This window comes from Ascidiella aspersa, chromosome 8, assembly GCF_963924565.1.
Source record: "Ascidiella aspersa chromosome 8, kaAscAspe10.2, whole genome shotgun sequence".
Lineage (NCBI taxonomy): Eukaryota > Metazoa > Chordata > Ascidiacea > Phlebobranchia > Ascidiidae > Ascidiella > Ascidiella aspersa.
In genome coordinates this window covers 3,268,608-3,295,738 of record NC_139454.1, presented here as the reverse complement: position 1 = coordinate 3,295,738, position 27,131 = coordinate 3,268,608, and the positions used below count along the sequence as shown (strand labels likewise).

The window sequence follows — 27,131 nt, the reverse complement described above, 5'->3', positions numbered from 1 at the left end:
ACAACGTAATTAAGAAAGTTGTTACACGTCAAAATATTTTTATCTTTTTAAGGTAATAAAGAGCATGTATGAAGTAAAGTTTAACATTAGGTCTTTAAACGTTGCCTTAAAAAAACATGATTAAAAATAGTCTCCATGTGTCAAAATTAACTACTTTGAATAAGCAAGAATAGTGTTTAATTGTTAGAAATATGAATTTTTACATTCCGCGAGTGAGTTATTCAAGTCATTTTGATCAGGGTCATAACAGATTTCAAGAAATATTGGTAAGATTATTGTAGACAAAATGCCAAAAATAAACAAATCTCATCTAAATATTATAGTAAGTGAAATGTTGTTTATGCTTCCAAATGCTTTTGTATAAATTGTTGACATACACAATGAGCAAAAACACCTGAGTGAAGTTAATTTGTTCAGAGTTTGTGAAATCATGTAAATACGGGTTCTTAACAGCTTAGTCCTTAGTAATAAGGCTTCTGTGAATCAGGTAAGACACTTGGGCAAAAAGGACCCTCCTATATGATCCTAACTGTTATGTAAGAGACCCAATTACCAAACATATCCAATTAAAACACTTAAGGTAATCTAAAGTAATTGTTGCGTGATTAAAGACAAAATCAAGTCACTTTTTTAGAGCTCAACAGACTTAACATACAAAAGTGACTTTCATCAAACAAACAATGTATCATGGAAACATTTTTTAGTTAAGGTTATATACATTGTCAGGAAATCAATTAATCCCACATGCATCCATAACTATAATAACAATAAGCAAGATTGGCGCTGGTCTAGAATCCTACCACAATTATTAAATCAATGCACAATATTTGGGTTAGGGTGCGAGTTAGCGTTTGAGTGTGGGTGGGTGAAGTATTATTATATTCATTATTTAATAATAATCCTTGACCCACCCTAACCAGAAACGCTAAACCCTATCCTAACCCAAATAATGTGCGTTGTGGTAGGATTCTAGATCAGCGCCATAAATTATATTATTGAATCTTGGCAACATTGTTTGGGACAAAACTACTACTTTTTACAGCATCTATAGTGCAAAAGCGGGCGCTGGTCTAGAATCCTACCACAACGCGCATTATTTGGGTTAGGTTGCGGGTTAGCGTTTGGGTTAAGGTGGGTCAAGTATTATTATTAAATAAAGAATATATTAATACTTGACCCACCCACACCCAAACGCTAACCCGCAACCTAACTCAATTTTGTGCGTCGATTTCATAACTGTGGTAGGATTCTAGACCAGCGCCCAAAAGCGTCGGAAAAATTCAAATTAAGTCGCTTTACCACTAAAAAAAACAACCAAGCAACACAGAACTGGACCTGGACCCAAACCGCAATAAAGAAACGACGTTCGAAACAAACAAAGACGAAAAACTTGGAAGTTGGAAGTCTCAAGGCATTAAGTTCTGAATCAGCTTGTCAGGCTTCACTGCGCACACACGTTACAGAATGACGTCATATTTCAACGATTATTTTCAACAGAATAACTTTAACAGAACATTTTCAGCTTTAGGGCGGCTAAAATGCCGCAAACGGAGCACTGGCTACAATAATCACAACAGGTGAACCCTTATTCAGGCTTACTGCAAGATGTTTATCTTTAACTCGGCCAAGAACTACCGACCAGTGAACTTTGAACCGGATCGATTGCGTCACAATCTTCTTTCAGGTGACTGGTTTTGAACAGCGCCACCTGGTGACCGTGTTTATTCTAGGCTTTAGCTTTAACAATTTATTACGTCGGGCACACGTTGATGCTGTAATAACAAGCTCTCAAGCTTTGTAGGTCATATATTCATCAGGTTGAATTGAAATATTACATTTATATTTTAGATTAGGGAAGTTTGGGGTGTGTAATGGTTTAAAATAAATGTTGAAAAACGTAGGGTTACGAGTTACATAAACTACATGGGTGAACGATTATTCGTAATATTCCCTGCTTCTTGAGGTATTAATGAATATTGTACGCGTCATATTTGCTCACTTGAGAACCTTTCACAAATTTCTGTCACGGTCTTAGGTTCGATTGGGATTCTTATTTGATAAACTATGAAATTACTAATACACTTGAGAGCCGCTATTTAGTTAAGGTCGTCAGTTTGTCAAACATGGATTAAGTTACGGCACCGGTAACCAGAATCCTACGACAGCGTTGAAACAATTATTAAAGCAACGCACAACGATTAGGTTAGGGTGTTGGTTAGTGTTTGGGTGAGGGTAGGAAGTATTATTACTTGATAATATTACTTTAAAACCTACCAAACCCAAACGCTAAACCAAATAATGTTTGTTCTTGTAGGATTCTAGACCAGCGCCTAAGTTACTTATCAACGTCGTGTTGCTTTCCAAAGTATAAATTATTAAGGGTAACACTAATTTACAGAATGATGAATGGTCGGAATAGTCGGAACGCTCACTAATTTACGAAATGGTCGGAATTGTTGGAATGGAATGAATAGGGCCGAAACTAATTTGATGAATGGTCGGAACGGAATGAACTGTCGGAATAGAATGAACTGTCGGAATAGAATGTATGACGCTGTAGTTGCAGAATGAACTGTCGGAATGAAATGAACGAAGCTGTAGGAACAGAATGAACTGTCAGAATAGAATGAACTGACGGTATGGAATGAACGAAGCTGTAGGAACAGAATGAACTGTCGGAATAGAATGAACTGTCGGAATGAGATGAACGAAGCTTTCCGACAGTTGATTCTGTTCCTACAGCTTCGTTCATTTCATTCCGCAAGTTCAACCCTAACCCCAACCCTAACCCTAACAGCTTCGTTCATCTCATCCCGACAGTTCATTCTGTTCCTACAGCTTCGTTCATTTCATTCCAACAGTTCATTCTGTTCCTACAGCTTCGTTCTTTTCATTCCGACAGTTCATTCTGCTACTACAGCGTCATACATTCTATTCCGACAGTTCATTCTATTCCGACAGTTCATTCCGTTCCGACCATTCATCAAATTAGTTTCGGCCCTATTCATTCCATTCCGACAATTCCGACCATTCCGTAAATTAGTGAGCGTTCCGACATTCCGACCATTCATCATTCCGTAAATTAGTATTACCCATTATTAATGATAAACATAATATTACTTGACCCACCCTTAACCAAACGCTAACCCGCACCCTAACCCAAACAATATGCGTTTGTGGTAAGCGGCATTTACTTTTTTTTTTTGCCAACTTCCATTTGTTGATACATTTGTTGGTGAATCAATATATTTTGGAAATCTATTAAGTTTTAGGAAACCCATGATTAAGTTTTAAGAAACCTAATCAGCTTTGTTTGTAGATTGTGTTTTATTGTACAAAACTGTTGAGGTACCACTGCCTGATTGCCAGTGTTCTCTCTAAATGGCCCACCCGAATCCGCAACCATATATGCAGCAGCCCTATCAGCAAAACCAGCAATATAACCAACATCAGCAATATAATAATGGTTTGTTGTTTCTTGTATCAACTGTTTAACATACAGTAGTAGCCCAGATTGGAAACTTTTTTTCCATTCCAAAATTTCAAATCTGGAGCACAGCTAACAATATCACCCAGAACTAAACCTTAAACTCTGACAATCAAAATACTGGTATTCTAAAATGAAACTAATTTAAAATTCTAAAAAATAAGCTATTTAAAATTTTTAATAAAAATATTTAAAAATTAATTTAAAAAAATCTATAAACATTTATGGATTTATTTATACATATTTAAATTCTGTAACACCAACTATATATATTTTTTTAAAGAAATAAACTGTGTACTGTTCCTAATTTAATCAAGAATTTTTATAATTTGTCATTTCTTTTATAAAAAGTGCAAAATAGCTTTAAATAACATTTTTCTGCATAACGCACTTATATTGCGTTTCATCCAATTATAAATGATGGTTTAATTTTAGGTCCGTCTGCGCCGCCATCTAGATACGCTGCCCCAAATATGCCACAGAAAACCCCAAGCACCCACAACGGGATGCCGCCACCCCCACAATCCCACTACGGGGCCCCACCTCACCCCACTTCCCAAGGTGTGAACCCACAATACCCACCATCGCAGCAACCACACGGACAAGGATTTATCCCCAACGGCCCTTCGAGGAATCCAAACCCTGGCTACCAACAGCCCCCATTGACCCAAGGATATAACCCCGGAAATTCCTTAGCGGGCCCTCCTATGGCGAACCCAAACAGAAGCAGCCCCGCGAATATGCCCCTTCACGGTAATGGCAGTGCTCCCCCTACATCTGCTCCACCCCCACCGTCAACCCTAAATAACTCTTATCCGGGGTACAACAACTACTCAGCCCCTCCACCACTACCGGGGCAAAATGCCAAGTCCTTCACTCCACCACCGGCCTATTCGCAGCACAATTCACAGGGTTTACAAGGTACTGGATTTTGATGTGGTTAAACTATATTTGAAAGAGTTTTGTTTGTTTAGTGAAATGAAATTTGACTTTCTACGGATTTAGTTAAGGTTGTCAGTTTGTAAAAGATTAAAAGGGCCTTTTCTATACATAACAAACTAAGAAAATTACCTTAGTACTATTGATTACAGCTTTCTGCTAAACTATTTCCAGTTTGCAAGGTTTATAGGTTACTAGCTTCCGATCATTGTCAAACTATGGTTTTGTTTTTCAAGTAGCACCAAAGGTTTATAAAGAAAGAAGGTTTTTTGTAGAGATAGACCGATAATATTGGCCGAAATTTGGCTTCTACCGAAATATTGGTATTGGTAAATGTAGGCCGATACTTTGGCTGATATTTTAGGACGAAAATTTGATATAATTTTTCTGTTCAACAAGCAACTTCCCATTTTTTAATAAAAATACTTTTAGCACTACACCAAGTTAATATGCAAAATAATAGTTTTATAATTACTAAAGGTATATAAACTAAAACGTTATTTGGTTTGAACATTTTCCAGGTATATAAAAAAATCGAGTATATCAGGATCGGTCCCAAAAAGTAATATCGGTTGATCTCTAGTTTTTTATCAACCTCAACCTAACACAACTCATTTGTCTTTTAGCTCAACAACAACGCAGTACAAACAGCACGCCGACCCACAAACCCCCAAATACTGGTCTAGGTCCCCCGCCGATGGGCTATCAACAGACCCAGGCTCCACCGGCTCAGCCGGTTCTATCGGCTCCACCATTACCAGGACAACAGGTACGTTGTGTACAAGATAAACTAACCTAGGAAAACTTACAATTTTGTGTACTTTAACACAAATAGGTACCAAATATTTTGACTTTTTGCGTCAAAATATTGAAAAAGTACTTGAAATCTTTTAAATTTCACATTTTTGGTTTTATGAAAAGCATGCAATTTTACTTCCTGTTTTAATGAAAAGATATAAAATAGTTTTAAAAATTCTACTTTATACTACTTTCTAGGTAAATTCAAAACATGCATAAAAATTCCCTATTTTTTTTAAACTAACTTATGGAAATTTGTAGAGATACCGATATATCAGTTTATCGATAATATCGGCCGATATTGTATCGGTAAATGTAGGCCGATACTTTCGTCGACATTTTAGTACGAAACTATGATATATTTTTCCAGTACAACAAACGACTTACCTATTTTGTTATAAAAAAATTTGGGTTTTAGCATCACGCCAAGTTAACATGCAAAATAATAAAGGATTTTCAAAGTAGAATCCCAAGGTATTCTAGAATAATAGGTTTTGAATCTAGAATAACGAATCCAGAATAGCGAATCCTAGCATATTTTTATTAAATTATTTAACCTCGATTTTGTTTGGGAAAGGGAGTAATCTTAATCTACCCTAAGGGGCCCACAATCACAGCAATACATCTCCCAAACAATTTTCTAACATGTGTACATTATAATAAAAAAAAATCTCCCATATGTTTAACATTCTTAACAACAGTCATTTGAAGCAGTTCTGTAAACTGTAATATGTCAACTGTCCAGGTTGTTGACAAAACTTATATTTTTGCCAATAGTGAGTACAATGCAACACTGCACACAGAAGTCTTAAGCAATTCAGTCCTGTTTTTTCAAGCATTGTTGGGTCTTGGGGCTTATTTTTTTACTAACGTGATCTGTTATGCAGTCAAATAATGTACTGCAAAGAATACAAAATTACTATCGACTTAACGAATTCTTGACAATTACACTGCTCATAACTGCATAACCTAGCTGAATATTGGCCTAAAGTTGACCTTAAGTAACCCTGTAGCGCATTTTTTGGACGGCCAGCAAGTTTTACAACAAATGTTACTTTTGCAACTTAACGCATTTAGGGCAATTGCGAACTCCACATCAGACATTACACATTAGTCTCTCGCCCAATAACGCTTGATTGACACTTACGTATTAGACGAACGTTTTCGCAAGAAGCGGTAATTTGTCGCCCTAAAAAACGCTGACACTGCACTACCAGGTTACATTTAAAGCAAGCACTGTAAATTGGTCGCCGCAGCGACAGGCCAACTTACCATACACGTTTGTGCAATTAGGCGCAACAATCCGCGGTATAACATTAAATTATATCGGTTCCAATTACCCAAAATAAACGGCAAAATTGGATTCGAATCCAAGTATGCGATATTCTACTTTGAACATCCCTAAAAATAATAGTTAAATAATTAATAAATGTATATAAACTAAAACAGTATTTTTATTTTTATTTCAGTTAATTTAAGTTTTGAACATTTCCCAATTATATAAAAAAAATCGGTATCGGGTATCGTTTGGCAAAAGCATAAAAAAAAGTTTATCGGTTTCGGTCCAAAAAAGTGATATTGGTCGATCTCTAAAAATTTGTACTATATTTCCCTCATGGTTTATTTGTTTACAAAACCAAACCCATATATAAATATAATTGCTGTATATTTTGTTAGTTAAGTTATGACATTTTTGTTATTGCAGAAGTATACATTTTGTTTAATCTATCATCTAATTACCCTGATTTCTAAACCATTTATCTTTCATTTGTAGCTTTAATTTTAGTTAAACCATTTTTTTTCTTGTACACACAATTCTGATACCAGGTATAATGTCACTCCTTAAATTGAAATGCCAACTTCATGTTTTTGTTTTGCAGATGACCCAAACGGTGCCCCAGGCACCCGTGTCGGACATGCAGGGTCATGGACTGCCCCCACCCCCTTTACCCGGCCAGCAGTACGTCCCGCCACAGAATGTAAGACCCCCTCCACCCATGGCCAACCAAATGCATCCCCCTGCAATGCAACCACCTCCACCAACTGGTAGGTTGGTGTTAAAATGTAAAACAAAAATAAACAATTGTGTAAAAAATATATAAAAAAATTAAAAAAAATTAAGGTGTTTAAACCATGATTTCAATTATTAATGGCCATAAGATATCTTTAGAATAAATTCATCTAATTCTCATTACAATATATTAAGTCCAAATTAGTTAGATACATAGAATAAACAAAATGTTGTTCCATGGTAAAATAAAAATAACATGTATGTAGTTTTACTTTTCACAGTGTAGAAAAATGTTCACAGTGGAAAAAAATGAATGTTTTGTTGAAAAAATGCATATAAACCTTTAGTTTGTAAAATAAAGTGCATAATAAACCTTCTGTTTTGTGATAAACACACATTATTATTGCTCTATACCATGGCCTAAAAACGCAGTTTAAATTCACTGCTTGACCTCATATATTGTGTTTAAAAGGTTTATGAACTTTAGGTGAACCTTTTAAAAAAAATTTTTTGATACTGTTTTAAATCTAATGTTCCACATTATGTTCTTTGCATGTCGTTAAGTACCTTAATTGCTACTGCTGTATTGATTTTCTGTTAAAAGCAAATGCTAATAAGGGGTACATGTTTTCATAAACTACCACAACTTACGCAGCCAAGTCAAATTTAGAAATATTGTAAAAATTCCAACTTGTTTTTTCTACTGCTGATTTTTTTTAGTTACAGTTTAAGCTTTTATGGAGCATTTTACTTAAAAGTGGTGCATAAATGACTTTATCTTGTTTTGTTGTTGGGTCAGGAAAAAAAGATTACTTTTAAAAACTCAAAATTTAAAGAATGTATTCAAGCGAACAAGTGCATTCATTAACTGATTTATATTTTGTTGTTTTACATGACGTTTTTTACATGTAATATACCTTTTAGCATATGGTAAACTAGTTGAATTATTTAAGTTTTTGGAAACCACTGATGTAGAGAAATGCTCTGTAACTATTTTCCTTCAGCACACCAACATCGCTAAAGAGTGACTTATAATGAAATGCGCCAAAGGTCCCAAATATTTGACAAATGAATTCCTCTATATTCTGAATTTGTGGTTTTATGGTGAAAATGTTTCAGCAAGCCAAATTTCTAAAAACACAACCTACCTACAAAGTGGTTCAGAGACCATTAAGGGCTTTTAATAGCATATTTGAAAAATAAAATACTGACATTTTGCACTTTTTACTAATATTTTTTTTTACTTTTTCGCTTAAAATTTTTTTAGGAAAGAAGCCAGGATTAATTTAAGCAGTTCTCAAAAATACATATACAATGATATTTCATGGGATTCTTGCACATGTATAATTAACCTCCTTTTCCACCTAAACAATGTCTTTACATTTATAAGTTTAAAAACAATGGCTTTATATTTATACTTCTGATGGTTAATTTAGAAAAAAAATGTTTTTGAATTTTGGATTTAATCTTTAAGAAAAGTTCATAAAGTTACACCTGGTTTAGTGCATTGGGTTAAAATACTTTGATGTACCATTTTACGACTATGGGAACTTCAAGAAACACCTGGGTAGCGGGTATGGTCTATTTACTTGGGAGCGCACCTAGAGACGTATGAAAACGTGGCGGCGCACCTTGCGAGCAAAGCGAGCACGAAATTTTTTAGGTGTACCCATATTTTGCTTAAATTGCCTGCAGTTTTCATTATATGGGTTTTATAGTTGCATTTAAAGGGACTTCCAGTCTTTGAGACTGAAAACGTTATTTTGTCGATTAAAGTCTTAATCCGATTAACTTTGCACTTATTTCGTCATGTTTTTCCTTTCGCTCGCGGCGCACCTAGCAACCTTCCATGGCGCACCGGTTGAGAAGCGCTGGTCTAACGGCACACCGGTCCAGACCACTGATTTAAAATACTAAATGAGAGACTAAAATAGATTTTTACTGTTCCCTTTCTATATATATATTATATTAATTACAATTGAATTGCCCCATTTAAAAATACTAACAAAATTTAAATCTTTATCAACTTTTTCCCATAGGAAACTCAATGCAACCTCCACCCGTTGGAGGACAACAAATGAACCACCAGCCCCCTATCGGTCAGGGGGGTTACCCACAGCCAGCAACATCATATGCCCCTTCTGCGTTCACAAAACCCCCAACCTCATATGCCCAAGGACCCCAGGACCCCTACCCTCAGCCCCCGGGGCCGGGCATGCAGAATCTAACCAACTCGATGGGAAATATGGGGATGGGTGATGCCAACAGACCTATCAACCTCATGCAGGTAAATGGGGAAGATGTTATTTGCATTGAAAGTAAAAGGTTTAAGTTTTCTGAAAGATATGTACACAAGCATGTGTTCAACAACTGTGATCTGGCCCTTCTGAGGCTGCTTTTTGACCAATGATTACAGCGAGCTTACGTATCATTAGTACACTGAATGCCATCGCCGACTCACCGAATCTGTTGATCAATGATACAAGCAGGCAGGCTAGAAAAACAACTAGCCTGCTGCAGTAAGGTTCAAAGCATTGGCGTATGGTTGTCGCTCCACTCGCTCCTATCTGAGCCTGCATAGCTCAGTCAGTAGAGCAGCGGCCAATGTACAGCCGGGGGTCGTGAGTTAGAGCCTCATCACAATCTAGTTGTTTTTCATTTGATCGACTGATTCTGTTAGGCCATTGTAGACTCCCGTTTTTTAAAATAATGTTTTCTTTTTTGTAGGAAACCAGAATTTTGCCGATTCAAAAACCTGTCGAGAACCCCCTACGATTTGAAAGCACCAACGAAAGGGGAATGCTGATTCCACCTAACCGAAAAAACTGCAGCCCAGAGTAAGAACATCTAATAAATCGCAATTAAGGCAGATACTTGTTACTGCTATGTGACATTGTTGGCTGTTGGCACAATTTTGCATTGTTTTTTTAACTAAAGGACACTGTTGTTGTCTTTTAATGGTGTTTATGGAATTTGATTTTTTTCTAAGTTTAGCTAGTTAACAACTAATATTGATTCCGAAGCAGTGTTTTTAACAACTCTAGCCAAACCTTATATGCAGGCACTATGAGATACTGTATATATTTGTATAAGGTAATTAAATGGATCACTGCTAAAATTTTGTTTATATTATTTCAAGCCTCAATTTTGAAAATTTTTCTTTGTTTAACACTTAATGCTCTGTATACAGTGCTGCATATGTCAAATTAACAAGCATTCAAATTTATAGACACAACACTAGTTGTTTTTCATTTATACTGGGGCAAAAACAGATAAAATATATTTGTTCTGTTCAATTTATACCCTTAGATTAAACAGTATTTATAGCATGATCAGGATGCTGTATTGCAACATAAAGTGACATGGCGGTTTTACAAACATATGCCAGCCTTCAAGTCACCTAACTGTTGGACTAGACATGTGGGCATCAAATCTAAGCCTGCCTTATATTTCCTTAATGAAGATTAAGTACCGTTGAAAGGTTGTCGATTAAAAAAGTGTTAACTGTATTTTGTTTAAATTTGAAGTTGTATGACGAGGGGCGGCCAACACGCGGCTCGCGAGACGCATGCAGCTCTTTACCCAGATATATGCGGCTCTTATTTGATTAAAATGTTTTGATTTCTTTTGGTTAAGTTATGGATTATTGCCTGTTTTGACTTCAACTGTTTGTCTAAAGGCCTTTTTATTTAACACTTTTGAAACAAGATAAACTCAATATGCCCAAATAACATTGATAGATGACATTATATCGAGAAATTTGTATTTTTTCATTCAGTGTGTGGCATATTTTTTTAAATTATTTTTTTTGTCTATTTGACGAAATAAAGACACTTTTTTTCACGTTTTGTGCGATCGCTTTGTGGGAGTGAGTAAGAAATGGAGTTATATTTCTTTCTTTCCATGTGTGTAACGTGTGACTCTTAGCGGTTAACCAAACACCAAATGCGGCTCTTGGTATCTGATTGGTTGGCCACCCCTGTGTATGACAATTAATTATGGCTAACTAGAGTTTTTATTTCGTATAGTTATTTATATTTTATTTATAGTTATTCAAATTTGTTTAAATAACTAGGTTGATAAAGTGAATGTAATTCATATTATTTGCTTAAATTATTTATAGTTGTTAATTGTTACTGCATGTTGGGTTTATAAAAAAGTATCAGTATCGGTCAAATTCTGTTTATTTATATATAGCTTTGTCTGTTTCTAGAGTGCTGCGTTGTACTTTGAAGAAGATACCCCACACCAAGGACCTACTGGGCAAAGTCAAGCTGCCGTTCGGATTAGTTATTCACCCTTTCCGCGATCTGAACTCATTACCTGTTATATCAGCTGGTAAAAGTGTGTTTTTTCATCAGTTTACTAAAATTTCTCATTATTTTAACCAAATAAAATAATTAGTTATAAAAACTAAATAATAATAATAGGTTAAATCCATTTAAAATTGTCTAAAATATAGAATCATTGTGTAATTGATCGAATTATGAGCTTTGTTGGATAAACCTTGAATTGTAGCACTTTTTTAGTCAGTTACAGTAAGCCTTAAGAATACAACACTAAACTAAATATAAATTTTAAAAAAAATTATCGTTAAAAAAATTTTTTATAATCAATATTTTTTACAGAGCCTGAAAAGTAATTAGAAGAGCAAATTTTTAGTTTGTTTTTTGATAAACCATTTACCCTCCAAATGATCTCACAGGGACAATAGTGCGTTGTAAACGATGCCGGACTTACATCAACCCGTTTGTGAGCTTTATCGACGAACGCAAGTGGCGATGCAACATGTGCTTTGGGGTAAACGACACTCCCGAGGAATTTCTGCATCACCCCGTCACCAAAACGTACGGGATGCCCCACACTAGGCCAGAGTGTACCAATGCAACCATTGAATTCATCGGTAAGATTAAGAATTATGTGTAAATTAGGCCAATTGTGTTTTTTAAGACCCAGCATTAAGATCTTTGCAGGTTAGAATACATTTTTTTAAAGTTTAGTATAAGATTAAAGTGGGAAGTAATAAAAAACCGCTTGCTATTTAAAATTTTTTGTGTGATTAAATTTTATCTTTGTTTAAATTTATCTAAGCAAGCGTTCTTATTAGTTTTTGCTGCACACTTTCTAGTGTCTTTCTACTGTTGTACATTCGCTGTGCTCACCAGTGTTGTAACCAGTCATTTTGAAATGACTAAAGTCCAAGTCAGGTCTTTTGCAAAAAATAACAGTCCCAGTCAAGTCATTGTTAGTCCACTTCAATTCAAATCATTGGCATAAAATTAAACATTAAACTATTAAAATTGGATACAAAAGAAAGCCTTGCACACAGCACTAGCTGTCAACTTTGGATCATGATTTATTTTAATGTGATAACTAGGGTGGATATTTTTTGACTTGCCAAAAAAAGTCAAAATTTTGTCAAAATTTACCTGTTAGGTCAAAATTTGTCAATATTTTTGTTAGTTAAAATCGAAAAAAAATTGTACATAAATCGCTTACAAAATTAATAAAAAACTGAAGTCAGCTTTTTGAAATTTATCTTTCGTTTTATCAAAAAAAAAAATTGTTTTGATATAAGTTCAAAAGTCGTTTTAACCGTAATATATCTTTACTAGATCAATATACAGTATAAAAAACACGTGATTAACGACGCCTAGCTCATTTAAATCAATGTATTTCCAACAGGTCAAAATTTTGTCAAAATAAATTATTTTCAGGTCAAAATTTGTCAAAATTTTCTATGTTTTTGGTCAAGAATTATTCGCCCTAGTGATAACTGATAAATACAGAATATAACTTGGCATTTGCAATCTTGTAACACTTACATTCAATTTTATAATCTCTAAAAAAGGGTAGCTGATGCAAGTGGGTCATCTTAAAAGCCTTAGCGTACTACTGGTGAAAATGTGTTTCGCAGGGTGAGCACCACTGCTTTAAACAATAAACTTTTTGTATTTTTGTATTTAGCAACTAAGAGTCTAAGACATTTATAGCCCAATTTTAATCGTTGAGTTCAATTTCCACTTTAGCCATTGTTTGCTGTCTTATAGCGGTTGATACTGTTACATTACTATGTTTCAGCACCACAAGAATACATGCTGAGACCTCCACAACCTGCAGTGTATCTGTTCCTTATGGACGTATCGCATTCTGCAATCGAATCGGGATATTTACAAGTGGTTTGTGATGTAAGTTGGTGTGAAACTGATTTTCTAACTTTAGGTATAAGTTAGATATGTGCAAAGTGATAATTAGGCAGATACCGCTTATTTGGGCAGATTAACAGGATGTCCATTTTCCACAGCATTACGCTTTCTTTGTTTAAAGCTTGTTGTACCAGTAATTACAACCTACATCAATACTGTTTGGGTGCTTACCAATGTTTGGTTTTAACAGAAAGAAAAAGGTTCCAAAACAATGTCTAAATTTTAAAATTGGACCCTGCAGTCAGTGCCTGAAAGGTTGTTGTGTCACTTTGAAAACATTATATTTTTCAAAATATTTTTTTGTAAAAAAACAAGAAATGTCTGATTTTTTTTTTCAATTTCGAGCTAAAAAAACTAATACTAGAGTCTTATTAACGCTGTTCCAATACCAAATTAATAGAGGGATTTTGTTTAAGTAAACATCCTAGAAACGCATCCCTTCAAACTAAGTATTGAAACCGAACTATTCCACACAGTTGTTGACATTCAACAGATTTTTTGCTATTAAGTGTCAGTTTTTCACCACACACATGCACACGTGCACACACACACACACTCACACAAACACACGTGAACTTACTCAACCCAAGCAGTGACGCGTTATCTGCTTCTTTGTGATGTCATAGTTAAGCGACCTAGCATGCAACTTGATTGTTGAACTTTGAACCTCTAGTTGCATCTCCAAGTATGATGACAAGCACAATAAATCGGTCAAACATGATCTAATACTTTAGCCTGTTATGACTCATAATTCAGAGTACAAACAGCAGGATTTTTTTACTATGTGTGCACAAGTGAAGTTTAAAAGCCCAAGTCAAACATTGGACTAGACTTTCGTTTAAAACCATGGTTTCTTTGATTTTTTCTAGTTAACACCCCTGAAAATTACCCAAACCCCTAGTAAGCTGACGCCATATTAAGTGGTAATATAGAAATAGTTGACCATTAACTTTGCTAAAATAGTGCTGCAAACACTATAATAGCTTTGCATAAAAATCCAACTATCCTCTAAGCTCCCCTTAATATCTTTCATTTGGGGTATAACACTGCTTTGAATGATTTTTTAATTTTCTTTATTTAAATAACGTTGTCATTAGTTCCTTTAAAAGGTAATTCATTCAGGACTAGGATGTTCGTATTGTTGAGCTTTCACCAGGGCTGCGGAGTCGGACTCGGGACTCGAGTGAGACTGTGTAAAACTACCCGTGTCCCAAGTTCGCGACGCGCATGCGCATTATCAAATTTAAAAACTGATATGGTGCCAGCTGGAAATTGTAAAGGTGGAATAGCAAATAGTGGAATATTTTCCAACCATGAGTAAATGAATTATATGACACCCCTAAGTGGATTGGTAAATACAGGCTGCAGAGTCTGGGCTGTACTTGGGACTTGATGTAATTGCACATTGGACCGGACTCAGGTTATCTTTAACCGACTCTGCAGCCCTGGTTCTCAGTGGGTTTGCTTGTTGGTTTGCCAAGTGTTACAATTGCAATTCGCTTGTACTGGCCTTTTTAGAAAGCCCCTTTAATCAGAAGAATGCCAAATTTTAATAATGGCTTTCTATATGCCACCACTGGTTATGGCCACCACTGGTATACAAAACAACTTAATGAATCAATACGTTGCAATATACTATTTCAAAGTTCAAGACCTTACCTGTCCTAGTTGGGGTAGAAAGTTTTTTTTTTCTTTCGCTATTTGTTTTTTTACTTAATAAGCGATAGTAGCCGCCACAAGGGACCATTGATTGTTTAAGCCTGATTCAAAACGTACTAAAAATTGTACTTACCAATCTACCATGCATATTTTATAATCACATGTCTAGAAAATGTGCACAAAGCTTCTTCATTATTTGTATAAAAAAATTCTTAAATTTTAGAAGAAATCTCGGATTAACCCGCATGTGATTTATTACTGACTCAAACTAGTTTTCGGCATAATCCCTAGATGGCCGTCAAGCACAAAATTTCAATTTTAAGCAAAACGTTGAACGAACAAGAGGACAGGATTTTCTGAAAAATACCATTTTATTCGTTTTTGCAAATTGTGGCCCTCGCTGTCGAAAGAGTCAAAAAAATATGTTAAAAACTGCGCTACATTGAAACTGAGGATCTATAAATGTATTGAATAACTACGTTTTTAAATTGTAGTATTTCAACTCGTGTTTGTTCAATAATCTAGCCTAGATGTTTAACCTAGATCAGTCCTGGCCAAATCCGGCCTTTTAAATTCTGCCTGCCGATCGTTTTCAATAAAAAAGAATATACAAACTGAATTAACATAGCTTGCCTTTACATTGAAACTAAGGATCTATAAATGTATTGAAAGTAAAACTGAACACTTGAAAGCAAAGAATCTTTTAGTGTCTAACTTATCTGTCTAATCTAGAATGTTCCGTTTCTCCAGGCATTACTTGACAACCTTGACCGCATGCCGGGCGACCGTCGTACCAGGATCGGCTTCCTCACTTACAACCTCACTGTGCATTTCTACAGGCTCAGTGAGGGGCTTTCCCAACCACAGATGATCGTCGTTTCCGACATCGACGGTAAGTTGAAACTTTTGCGGCTGTGTTTAGCTTAAAGAATATTAGAAATGTTCAGTTAAGATTTCCTAAATTTGTATTATATATAATTCTCATACTCTTTTTATATTTGTTAGTTTCTATTAAAGAAAAATCACCTTTGGTTCAAATTTGGGAAAAAATGTTTAGTTTTTATATTGAATTTAAATTTTTATCTTTTAAACAACACTAAAAAACGGCATTGAACATGTTTCCCCAATCGGCAAACTTTCTAAAAGCAATTTACACCAAATTCGCCATTATTCTGAAACATGTTCGTGTTTTTTTGTATCGAATTTAAATTATTTTTTCCAAAAATAAAAATAACAACAGCTTTTACTTGATTTGCGGCAGCAAATATCCATGAAGGCAACTAAAGTACTTCACGCTAAATCAAATTATGGCAGAATACACTGAAAAAAAAAACCTTTCAACGGTTTAGTTAATTATTATGTGTTTGGGCGAGCATAGTGATGACTGATGACGTAATTAGATATAAAAAATGGTATCTACTTATGGGCTTTGATATTATTATTACGCCTTACTATCAGCCTCCAACCATTATGCTCCAAAACAATGAAAAGTATAATATTTTTCCTCCATAATCTCCAGACGTGTTCCTTCCCACTCCCGAGAACTTGCTTGTGAACTTGCACGAGGGTAAGGCGCTCGTCCAGGACTTGCTCCACCAGCTCCCCATCATCCACAATCCACAACAAGAGGGGGAGGTAGACACCTACTCGGCACTAGGTGCCGCCCTTGAGGTCGCAAAGAAACTCATGGTGAGCGATTTGGGGAATTCCCTGTCTTAGACCGTTTTTTTGTGATGTATTTTCGACTTGCCGTTGATAACCCTTCTTGTTGACGAATACGATCTTATAACAGGGATGCTACTAAGTGCTTGAATTTGTAGAAGTTTTTGAATTGATTAGCTGACTGAAAACCCTAATTTCTTTTTTAAATTCTGCGGATTTATTTTTTGTGCAGCTGAAGTTATGTGTTTAGGAAGTTCCATTAAAAACAAATTTAAAACCATTAAAACTATTTTAAAATACAAGCCGTACACTCGTACAGTATTATGCTTCTGACAAGTTCGTTTGATATTATGAAAAGATTTGTAGCTTTGTTAACTTTATTTATTCCTAACACTAGTTATTAGGGCGAAAATCATACCTTGAATAAGAATTAAATCAAATTGATTATTTTCGTTAATTTTTTTAGGGTCCTTTCGGGGGTCGCGTCACGGTTTTCCAGCAGGCCATCCCCTCAATCGGCCCCGGAACCCTAAAGTCCCGCGAGGACCCCAACTCCAGGGCCGGGGATGCCCCCACTGCCAACCTCAACCCGGCCACCGACTACTACAAGAAGATGGCGCTAGAGTGCTCGGCCCACCAGGTAAGTTTAAACGCTGAGTCATCGTTAAAAATAGCCGACTCATCCATGGTAACCACAATGAAACAATGTGTTTAAATTGATTTGCATATTTAAAGGTCGGTTAAAAATTGTGCGAGTTTTCCCAAAAAAATAGTATTTAAATTATTTTATGTAAAGTTATTTTGTAAAACCCTTTTTTCAACTATTTTTGATTGTGTGGGGCCTGTCATTATATTCTGCTAATCTGCTCCACTCGGTTGTTACAGCAGAAATGCGAATAAATTAGTTTTGATCGGATTCAACTAAAAGTAAGTTTTTTGTCCTGATATAAAGAGCTGAATCATGGCTTAGGACAAATATGTTTTGTCCTGAAAGATTTTTTTAAAACTCGCACATATGTGCAAAAAAAAGTAAAAAAAACTAATGGCATCCAAACTTTTGTATCGCAAAACAACTCCTAGCATCCGGCACCCCTACTCACCGCTTACCCCGACCTGTGTATACGCTACATAAGGAGGTCACAGAATTGCCAGCGAATGCAGGATGTCCCTGTTAACCGCATCCTGTTTGTGACGTCATACACGCGATACGCGCGATGTTTCGGTCGATTTGCGCTCCGGCGACAAATTAGCCTATTCTCCTGGCCTGGTTTAGTTTTTTTTCACCCCTGTACGTCATACGACGACCTTGTAAATATGTTTATCTGTTTTTTTTTTCTTCCTGACTTTGTGGTGTACGATTTTTTTTCGCGATCACCTTAATAACAAATGTGAATTAAGAACCCAAGTATATAGGAAAGATCTGGAAATTTAAAATTTCTGTTGAAACTTCGCCCTTTTAAAAAAAAGTTCTTTACAATAAACTTGACTAGAGTAAAAAAGACTCATTTACAAGGATTTTTTTTACCTACAGCGTTTATCCAAACAGCTTGGTATTTATTGATTTTTTAAATTATTTGTTCATCGTACAAATAAATCACACACGGTAAGCGTTGTCATCTTTTTCCTTGCAGGTTGCAATCGACATGTTCTTCTTCAACTCACGATACATCGACATCGCAACTCTCTGTAAGCTCTCAATGCCGAGTGAATTGTTAAACAGGCTCTGAGCACTTCTTATTTTTGTTTCGTCGAGAAAAAATGTTTAAAAATTAATGTCGTAAAAATAGTGTTTAAATAATGTTTGCAGGTAGTTACGTAATATTGTCATTTTCCAAGTATTTTTCATGGAAATTATAGACATTTTGGTAATTTTTTTGGTAATAAATCCCTACACTTATAAAATATTATATCCGAATTACGCCTAAAAAGAAAGCGATAAAAAAACTCAAAAACGTGAACTTTATATTTTGGAGCATATAATGGTTGGAGGTTGTAGTAATATATAGTAAGTATATCAAAGCCCATACAGAAGTAGGTGGCATACCGATACTTACTTTCTTTTGGGCTTTCATATTTCTATTACCTCAAGTTTAAGAGGCACTTGTCATAAAACACAGCCGTTCCAAATAGCAATTTAAAACAAAATTATTCAAAATTTTCTTTTTCACCTACACAGCTTGTTCTTCGCGATTTTCTGCCGGGGACCTGCACTACTACCCTTCCCTACACACCCAGCACAACCCTATGGAAGTAGAGAGGCTTAGGAACGACCTGGAAAGATACTTGACCAGAAAGATCGGATTCGAAGCTGTTATGAGAATCAGATGCACGAAAGGTAGGACTTTTAGTGGTTTCTGTGTTGTTTATTGACTGAGTATAACTTGTTTATTCGATCAATCTTGGTTAAAAGCCCCAATTGTCTTAATTAAAAACGGAAATCAAGTGGCACTGTTGAGTGTTGACAAATTGTATTTTTAAGTTTTTAAATTTTAAATAAGACAGCAATTATCCAGCAACTAAACTCCTTTACGCTAAAGCCAATATTTGCCTAATAACCTGAAAAAAAGCTTGGAACGCTTTATTTATATATTAATTGTTTATCCGAGCATAGTAATGACGTAATTTGGTATCGAATCGGATCAAATATCGGAATAAAAAACGAAGTATCGAATATTTCTGGTCACTGTGTTGTTTATTGACTAAGTATAACTTGTTTATTCGATCAATCTTGGTTTATAGCCGTAATTGTCTTAATGAAAAACAAGTGGCACTCTTGGCAAATTGTAGTTTTAAGTTTCAGATTTTTAACGAGGCAGCAGTTGGCCGATTAAGCCAACTAAACTCCTTAACGCTAGGGCAAATTTTTGCTTGATACCCTGAAAAAAACAACCTTGGAACGCTTTACATTTTGTTCGAGCATAGTGGTTACGTAATGTGGTTTTGGATGGGATCGCGAAAATACCAAGTATCGAACATATTTGGCCAACAGCACTATATTCAACTTATTCTCATTAACTTTCGGTTTGACAATAATAAATAATTTTCCCTTTAACATCAATGACACAAAATGGCGTTTGAACACCAGCGGACCAGTAACCACTCCGTTGAACGCCTTATTTTTTGCAGGCCTTAGCATCCACACTTTCCACGGAAATTTCTTCGTTCGATCGACCGACCTGCTTTCCCTGGCTAACGTCAGTCCCGACTCTGGCTTTGCTGTCAACCTCTCCATCGATGAAAACCTAACAGACCAACCGGCGTCTTGTGTGCAGGCAGCTTTGCTCTACACCACTAGCAGGGTAAGAAACAGCATCGTTTTGTAGTTTTTTGGTATTTAATCACTTTTTTGAATCGATACGGACAAACGATTTTTCATTATGCTTGATATAGGTAACAATCAATTGAAATTGAACATGTAATGTATTGAGTTTATCTATACCTATTTTATTATGCAACTTTTGTTATGATTGGTAAACCGAAATTTCAGTCTATGCATTTTGATGTTTTCTATCGTGATGTTCAATAAAAGAAAAAAACAAACAAATGAAATGGCATTCTAAACCGTAAAGTTTTTCGATTAGAAGTGGCTCTAAACCTTTCATAAGTGGACTTCACTACGTGGACGATGGTCGCCAGGTTTGAAGCACCAGTTTGGACTTAACATGCGCTTTTAACAATTGTTTTGTATGCAGGGCGAACGACGTATCCGTGTTCACACAATGTGTATTCCCATTGCAAAAACCGAAGCTGAAGTTCTCAACAACGTCGATTGTAACGCCGTCGTTACACTGCTGGCAAAGATGGGTGGGTTACAGTGCTTTGAAATAATTAAAGCTACCTGAAATTAGGTTAAAGCAAATTCTAAACATATGCTAAATCCCATTTTAATCGGTTGCAAAATAGATCACAGCTCTCTAAAATCACTTAAAAGTCTTCTTTTTCAAGTTAAATTTTTTTCCAAAACCGAAGGCCTAGAAGGAAAGTGTAGGTCATTTCGGTGTTTTTTTGTTGTTGTTGTGTTTTGAGGGTCCAAAACTGTCTCCAACAGTCTCAAATATTTTAAAAGGTCTCTCATAAAAAATTACAATGATAAACACCAGGTCACATTCCATCATTGTATTTTTTTTTAATTTGACTACCCTAATAGATTCATATTACAAAATTATGCTAAAAAAACATGAAATTTGTATTATTTCTCGGCAGCCGTCGACCGATCAGTGACCGCTTCGCTGCAAGACGCGCGAGATGCACTCCTAAACGCCGTCATCGACCCCCTAAAAGCTTTCAAGGGGACCATCCCCCAGGGTATGGGGGTCGGGGGTCTCTATGTACCCAAGTGTCTACGACTCTTCCCGCTTTATGTACAGTCGCTACTTAAACACGTGAGTTAGTGGTAGTTTTTTTAATTGGATTGAAACCGAAATGGTTTGGTAACTGATTTTATTTTTTTTGAAAAGGTTTTTGATGGTAACTGATTTTCTATTTTATTTATATAAAATGGTCTAATACAGCAAATTGTTTTGTCTATTTTTATTTTGTATTTTAATTGGTCTACTACTGTTCGTACATAAACACATTTAGTATTTTTTTTTGTTAACACAGACCAATACCCAAAACCCTTAACCTTCCACAGAAAAAACAACATTATGTTACTTAAATTGATCCGCTCATCCGAAGTAAAATAATCTAAATTAGTCGCAATTATCATTATTAATTTACTTTTTGACAGGGCCCTGTATCCGGCCCGGGCCAACCAATCAACACCTTTTCGCACTTCGAATTTCGCTGTTTTTTTCAGCCGGCCTTATTTAATATTGAAAACATTCACAAATGTATGGGTTTTAAAAGGTCCAACTACAACCTTCAGCCATTATCCTAAGATTTATTCGAAACGTTTACGATATGCTTCCTACATATGCATGGGCTTTGACATTGATTGCGTAGATTTTAATCTTCTTTCAATCTTTTTTTTTCAGCCTGCCTTTAGAAGTGGTGTTTCTACACGCTTGGACGACCGCGTGTTTTCAATGATCAACTTCAAGATGCAACCCACCGGGTATTTCCTGCAAGACGTCCACCCTGATTTGTACAGAGTAGACGACCTACACGATGAAGTGAGCATTACGTCGCTTAACTGTTGCCACTGCAGACTTTTCACAAACTAAATACAGTGTTTTTCAACCCTTTTTTTCGCGGCGACCGAAATAATAAGCGTAGTTATAACCAGGGCTGCGGAGTCGGTTTAAAATAACCCGTCCAACCCGGGCCAATAAAATTAACCCGAGTCCGACTCCGGTCAAATGTGCGATTTTGTCGAGTCCCGAGTCCGGCCCTGACCCTACAGCCTGTATTTCACCAATTTACGTAACTAAAATAACGCGGATATTCAGCAATCCACTTATAGGAGTGTCGTATAATTCATTCACTCACAATACATGGTTGGAAAATATTCCAACATATGCTACTCTACTTTTAGAATTTCCTGAAAATTACCTTTGATCCTCCTTTATAGGAACTATTTTAATTCAGTTTTGGTGTTGTTAAAGAAAAGTCAATTACGCATTTGAGTAAGGGATACTTTCTTTCTTATAAGCCAACGTTTTGTTTTGTAGTCTTTGTAATTTTGTCTCCAGTTCGTAGCTTTATTTATTCGTATTATCAAGCCCTTGTACTCTATTTGCGAAATAACAGCTTAAAAAAAACTAAACAACTTAAGGCAATTATGAAATAGCGGTTAGGTATTTTTACCCAAAACTAACCCCAAAAAATGTAAACTATCGTTGGCAATATTTAAAAAAAAACATATCTTTAACAATATTTTTAAAAATATATACAGTTAACAATATTTAAAAATAAACTAACTTTAACAATATTGCAAAAACAACAAGGAATTTAGAAAAACTCGCAACTAACCCCGGGGAACCCCCTTTTTACCCAGGGTGCGATCACGGTGGCCGAAAGGGACGTCCCCCAACCGAACCTGCTCCCCCTCAGCGCCGAGTCCATCTCCCAGTCGGGATGTTTCCTCCTGGATTGTGGATGGAAGATGTACCTCCTGGTGGGAAGACAGACTTCCAGGAACTTCATCAACGATGTCCTCGGTTGCTCGCAGTTCAGCAACATTGAGGATCCAATGGTGGGTTGATTGATGGTTTTTATCTTGAGTAAATAGGTATTGCAGTGTTAACAAGTCAATTAAAAATCACTTTATCCAGTCAAATCATTTGTAAAATAAATAAAGTCTAAGTTAGGTTATTCGGGAAATAACTCGTAATTTAATGGGCCACAGAACCTATTAAGTTTCAAAATTAAGTATTGTTCTTTAGAGTTATAACGGGGCCTATAGTTATATATATATTTTTTTACCCATACTATACTATTAGTGCGCCCCTAAAAGCTGACTGGTACATTTTAATTAGGCTAATATTGAACGTTTAAAATACTACTTGGGAGTGAAAATGACTAGCGGGCCGCACAAAAATTTCAGACAGGCCGCAATGTGTCCCGCGGGGCGCAGGTTGGACAACCCTGCCTTAAACGAACGTAATCTAGTTTACAAAAATGCTTAATGAAAACACTTTGTTTTAACTAAAGTCTTTTGTTCGAAATACTTAAGTCAAATTAAATCATTTGCTCAAAAAAGTAAGTCATGTCAAATCATTTTTCCCTAATGACTTTTAAGTCATTTGAAAACAGTAACTTAAGTTAAGTCATTATTATACTGATTGTTTATTTTATTTTACGTGTGGTTTCCTAAAGGCGGGTGGTTGTACGTATTTTTTTTTAATAATACAAAATATAAAGACGGCTTTAGTTAGTTTTAATTCTTTTTTTCTTGTAGTACTCAATCCCGGAACTAGAGAACCCAACATCTGAACTTTTCCACAGTTTTATCGAATGGTTGAGAGACAGTAGACCTCATCACGCACCCATACGCGTTATAAGGTAAATTAGTGGTTCTCAGTAAACACTATACGAGTTTACGCACCTGCAAATTACCCAAACCAAGTTTCTTACAATTTTTTTACATTTAAATACAATATGTACGGATCTGTAATGTAGCTTGAAAATGAATCTCATAGCTAAAAAAATCTAGTAAATCGACATCATCTTAAAAAAATGTGGCAAATTTACTCATAAAACAGTAGAATTAAACAGATTTTTATCAGAATTGGTGTTTTGGAGTAAAATTCTTATGGCATTTATTCCTGACGTAATAGAAAGTTGCCTACAACAAGCTTTTATTCACAATTCCAAATATATTTTATTAAAACTCGGTGTATTCTAGCAACATTAAGCCAGGATTTCTAACGAATCTTTAAATGTCCTTCAATTGATTTGCGTTTCTATGTTTTTCAAAAAAATCGTTCCTAATTTTTATTTCATAAAATTGTGGTCAACCGCGATTAAGCCAATTTCCTCAAGCGAGGCTCTGTCCTGCAGGATCTAACCGCCCGTGTCTTATTAATCCTAGGGACGACAGCCGGGAGCGAATTCTTTTCTTCTCCCAACTCCACCAGGATCGCACCGAGTCCTCCATGTCCTTCCAGGAGTTCCTAATGCACGTCCAACAGAAGATCGCGTAACTCCCACCAAGCCCACAGGGGAATACCCTCGTATTCACCCATCTAAAATCGCGGTACCCAACTCGAAAGTGGCCCCAGTCGAAAAGGGGCTTTTATTGACTCGGTTGGCCAAGTTTCTCGGCTGTTTTAGGGTTTTTTGGCTAATTTGAAAATTATTACTTTTTTCTCTTAATTTTTTTTTCATTTTCCGCCATTTTTTTTTTTGAGAAAAAACGTAAAGCGACAGTATTGAGAATCAGCATAATAAAATGGCACCAAACGAGACTAAAAATAGTTTTAGTTTCTTGGTCGGAAGAGTCCCTGTTGTTTTTTGCCGAACAAATCCGATTTCATATCGCTAAACTTACCTGATTAATCGGCGTCATCTTGTTTTATGGGTCTTTACTTACGAGTATTGAGTTCGATGACGATGCATGTTTAAACAGATATAAAGGTTGTTTTTCGAACGCTTCTACCATGAAATTAATCTAAATGCTAATCTCGTAAAGTGAAAAACACCTAGAAAAAGGTAAACGACTAGTTATCTCTTCTACAAAAACAGTTTTTTCACGCGAAAGCCCTAGAAACTAACCTTACTTTAAATAAATTTATCCGTATTGTCTCCAATCTACTTAAAAAAGTCGTTTGACAAGGTCCCAAATCATCACACTAATATGTATTATTTCGACCCCCTTAATGACCTTAACCCCCTAACCGTGGTCTACCCTCCAGAAATATTATTAGCTTAATTGCGTCGGTTTCAACAAACTTTGAAGTATATGACGCGCATATGGGGCTGATCGCTTCACAATAAACAATCAGAAGTTGGGGAAAGTGCCAAGTTGCTGTCATTAGCTGCTAACTTTAGGATTCATCTTACTTTGAGTGTTTTAACTGTCGCTAATGGCGCCTCCTGTGGCCAGTCGCAATAACTTTGTATTTTTTTCTTTGTTTTTTTTCCTTTTTGTTTCTGACGGAAGCGAAAATTGCCGGAAAAGTGTCAAGGAAACAAATATGTGGGGTTGTAGATGGTTCTCGTTTTTTGGAAGTGCGGTTTAAAATCTGCAATGGCAAAAAACGCTATGCGAACCTCATTAAGTTGCACATATGATAAATGGCTTGCCAAAATTCCCAAGACGGTGAAATTCCAGTTCTAAATTGTTTCTGTGTAAGACTTTTATAACCGCAAAGTCTACTTTCAACATAGAAGCAAATACATGCACCAAGCTGGGAAAACGCATGATTTGGATAATCGGCCCCGTCAAAAATGACCTTAATTGTGTCACAGATTAACTTTATAAAGAACGCTAGGAGCTTACGGCATTATTTTAATCTAAAAGCTACGTCGTTTTGCGTGTTTCGTACAGTGGTGAAAAAAAACTACGTAACACACCCCTTAAAAAATAAAATCAGAAGCATTTTACTCTCTACTCCATCTAGCGACCAAACATTTTGGTGCACGGTGGAGCGAATATTTGTTTTTTCTTTTTTGCGTATCATATTCACGTTATTTATTTCCTTTCTTTCGCCCTATGTTGTAACTACAACTTTTGTGAAAAAGGTTTTAGCCGCGGCCCAAAAACAAAAACACCTTCTCGCTTGAAATTGACGAAGTTCTGCTTAATTTTTTCTTGTTTTTTGTCGTTTTTGTCCGAAAGTTCGTCGTAGTAAGTCGTGTAATTGCGTGTACAGTCCGTAAAAACATATATCTACTGCATTCGGAATGATAAAAATATGTTTGTACAGTTGTTTGTTTGTTGCTGTTGTATATGTGAGTTTTTTTCCGCGTGCTAATTTGCTCGAATTTCGCCTTTTAAACTTTGAAAATTTCAAGATGTAGCGCCATTCTTTGTGAAAAAGGTTGTAGAACCTGTTTTAGGCATTTGCTTTATGTGTATTTAATCGGTTCGTGTCCTTGTTTTCAATATTATAATATAGCGGCACACCAGACTATGAAATTGCCAAATCGAACTGCTCTCCATGCAAGTTTTTACGCATAATTGCATATTGGCATCATGTAGGTATAAAATACCTTTCCTAATCTTTCATATATATATAACCTAAACTTCTAACAGGGTTGCCATAAAGCCTTTAACTCTTTAAAAGTCTTTAATGGATTTGTGTATTGAAAGTGGTAGTCAAACCAATTTTTTAAACTATTTATTTTTATGTGGCCCATGGCATTTATCCTTTTTTTCGAATTATATTCAAAAAACGTCATCTAATTTTAGATATTTTAAAGCTATCAATATTTTTGAAAAATTCTGTTCTTTTTTCGTAAAATTGTGTGGCAATCCTGTCTAAACAACGGCACTACCACGAAAAAATTCTTCGCAACCAAATTTTTCTTGGTAACTTTGTGTTATAGGAGTGCGATTATTTAATAATATTGGAAGCAGCTTCGGCGGTATTAAGCTAGGCTTTTAGTTCGTTGTACATAGCTGGTGTAAAATTACGTCGTATAGAACGTCGTCACTCGATTCTTGCTTCAAATCCACGTATTTTCTCCTTAGTGCTATATTTTTGTTGTTTGTGCTTCGTAAAAACGGGGCTTTTATGTCCGTCAGAAAAACAACCTACCCTATACTACATAGCATTCGTATTTAACTGGAACAAAAGAACTTTAACCCACAGCTAACCAAAACGTGTTTGTTTGTTTGTTTAAAGGCCGCCGATGTGATACAAAAACTACTGTTTTATGATATTCGCTTGTAATTCTCCTATTCTATATTCTCACGTGCGTTTTTGTGTGTGCAAACGAAATACTCGCGCGTACAAATTTGCTTGTCTGAAATAAAAAAAAA

The 27,131-nt window shown here is 35.7% G+C and overlaps 1 protein-coding gene across 1 annotated transcript; it reads left to right on the top strand.

The window, feature by feature from the left end:
• Window positions 1-3,333: 3,333 nt before the first annotated feature.
• Window positions 3,334-27,131, top strand: LOC146135184 (protein transport protein Sec24A-like). The gene is made up of 21 exons (XM_083395971.1): window positions 3,334-3,466; window positions 3,923-4,408; window positions 5,053-5,195; window positions 7,105-7,270; window positions 9,275-9,522; window positions 9,963-10,072; window positions 11,449-11,573; window positions 11,941-12,138; window positions 13,317-13,423; window positions 15,851-15,992; window positions 16,620-16,789; window positions 17,229-17,402; window positions 18,394-18,448; window positions 18,939-19,097; window positions 19,889-20,061; window positions 20,455-20,566; window positions 20,966-21,144; window positions 21,739-21,876; window positions 22,701-22,898; window positions 23,604-23,707; window positions 24,237-27,131. The coding sequence occupies exons 1-21, from the start codon at window positions 3,382-3,384 to the stop codon at window positions 24,346-24,348; spliced, it is 3,384 nt and encodes a 1,127-aa protein (XP_083252097.1). The 5' UTR covers window positions 3,334-3,381; the 3' UTR covers window positions 24,349-27,131.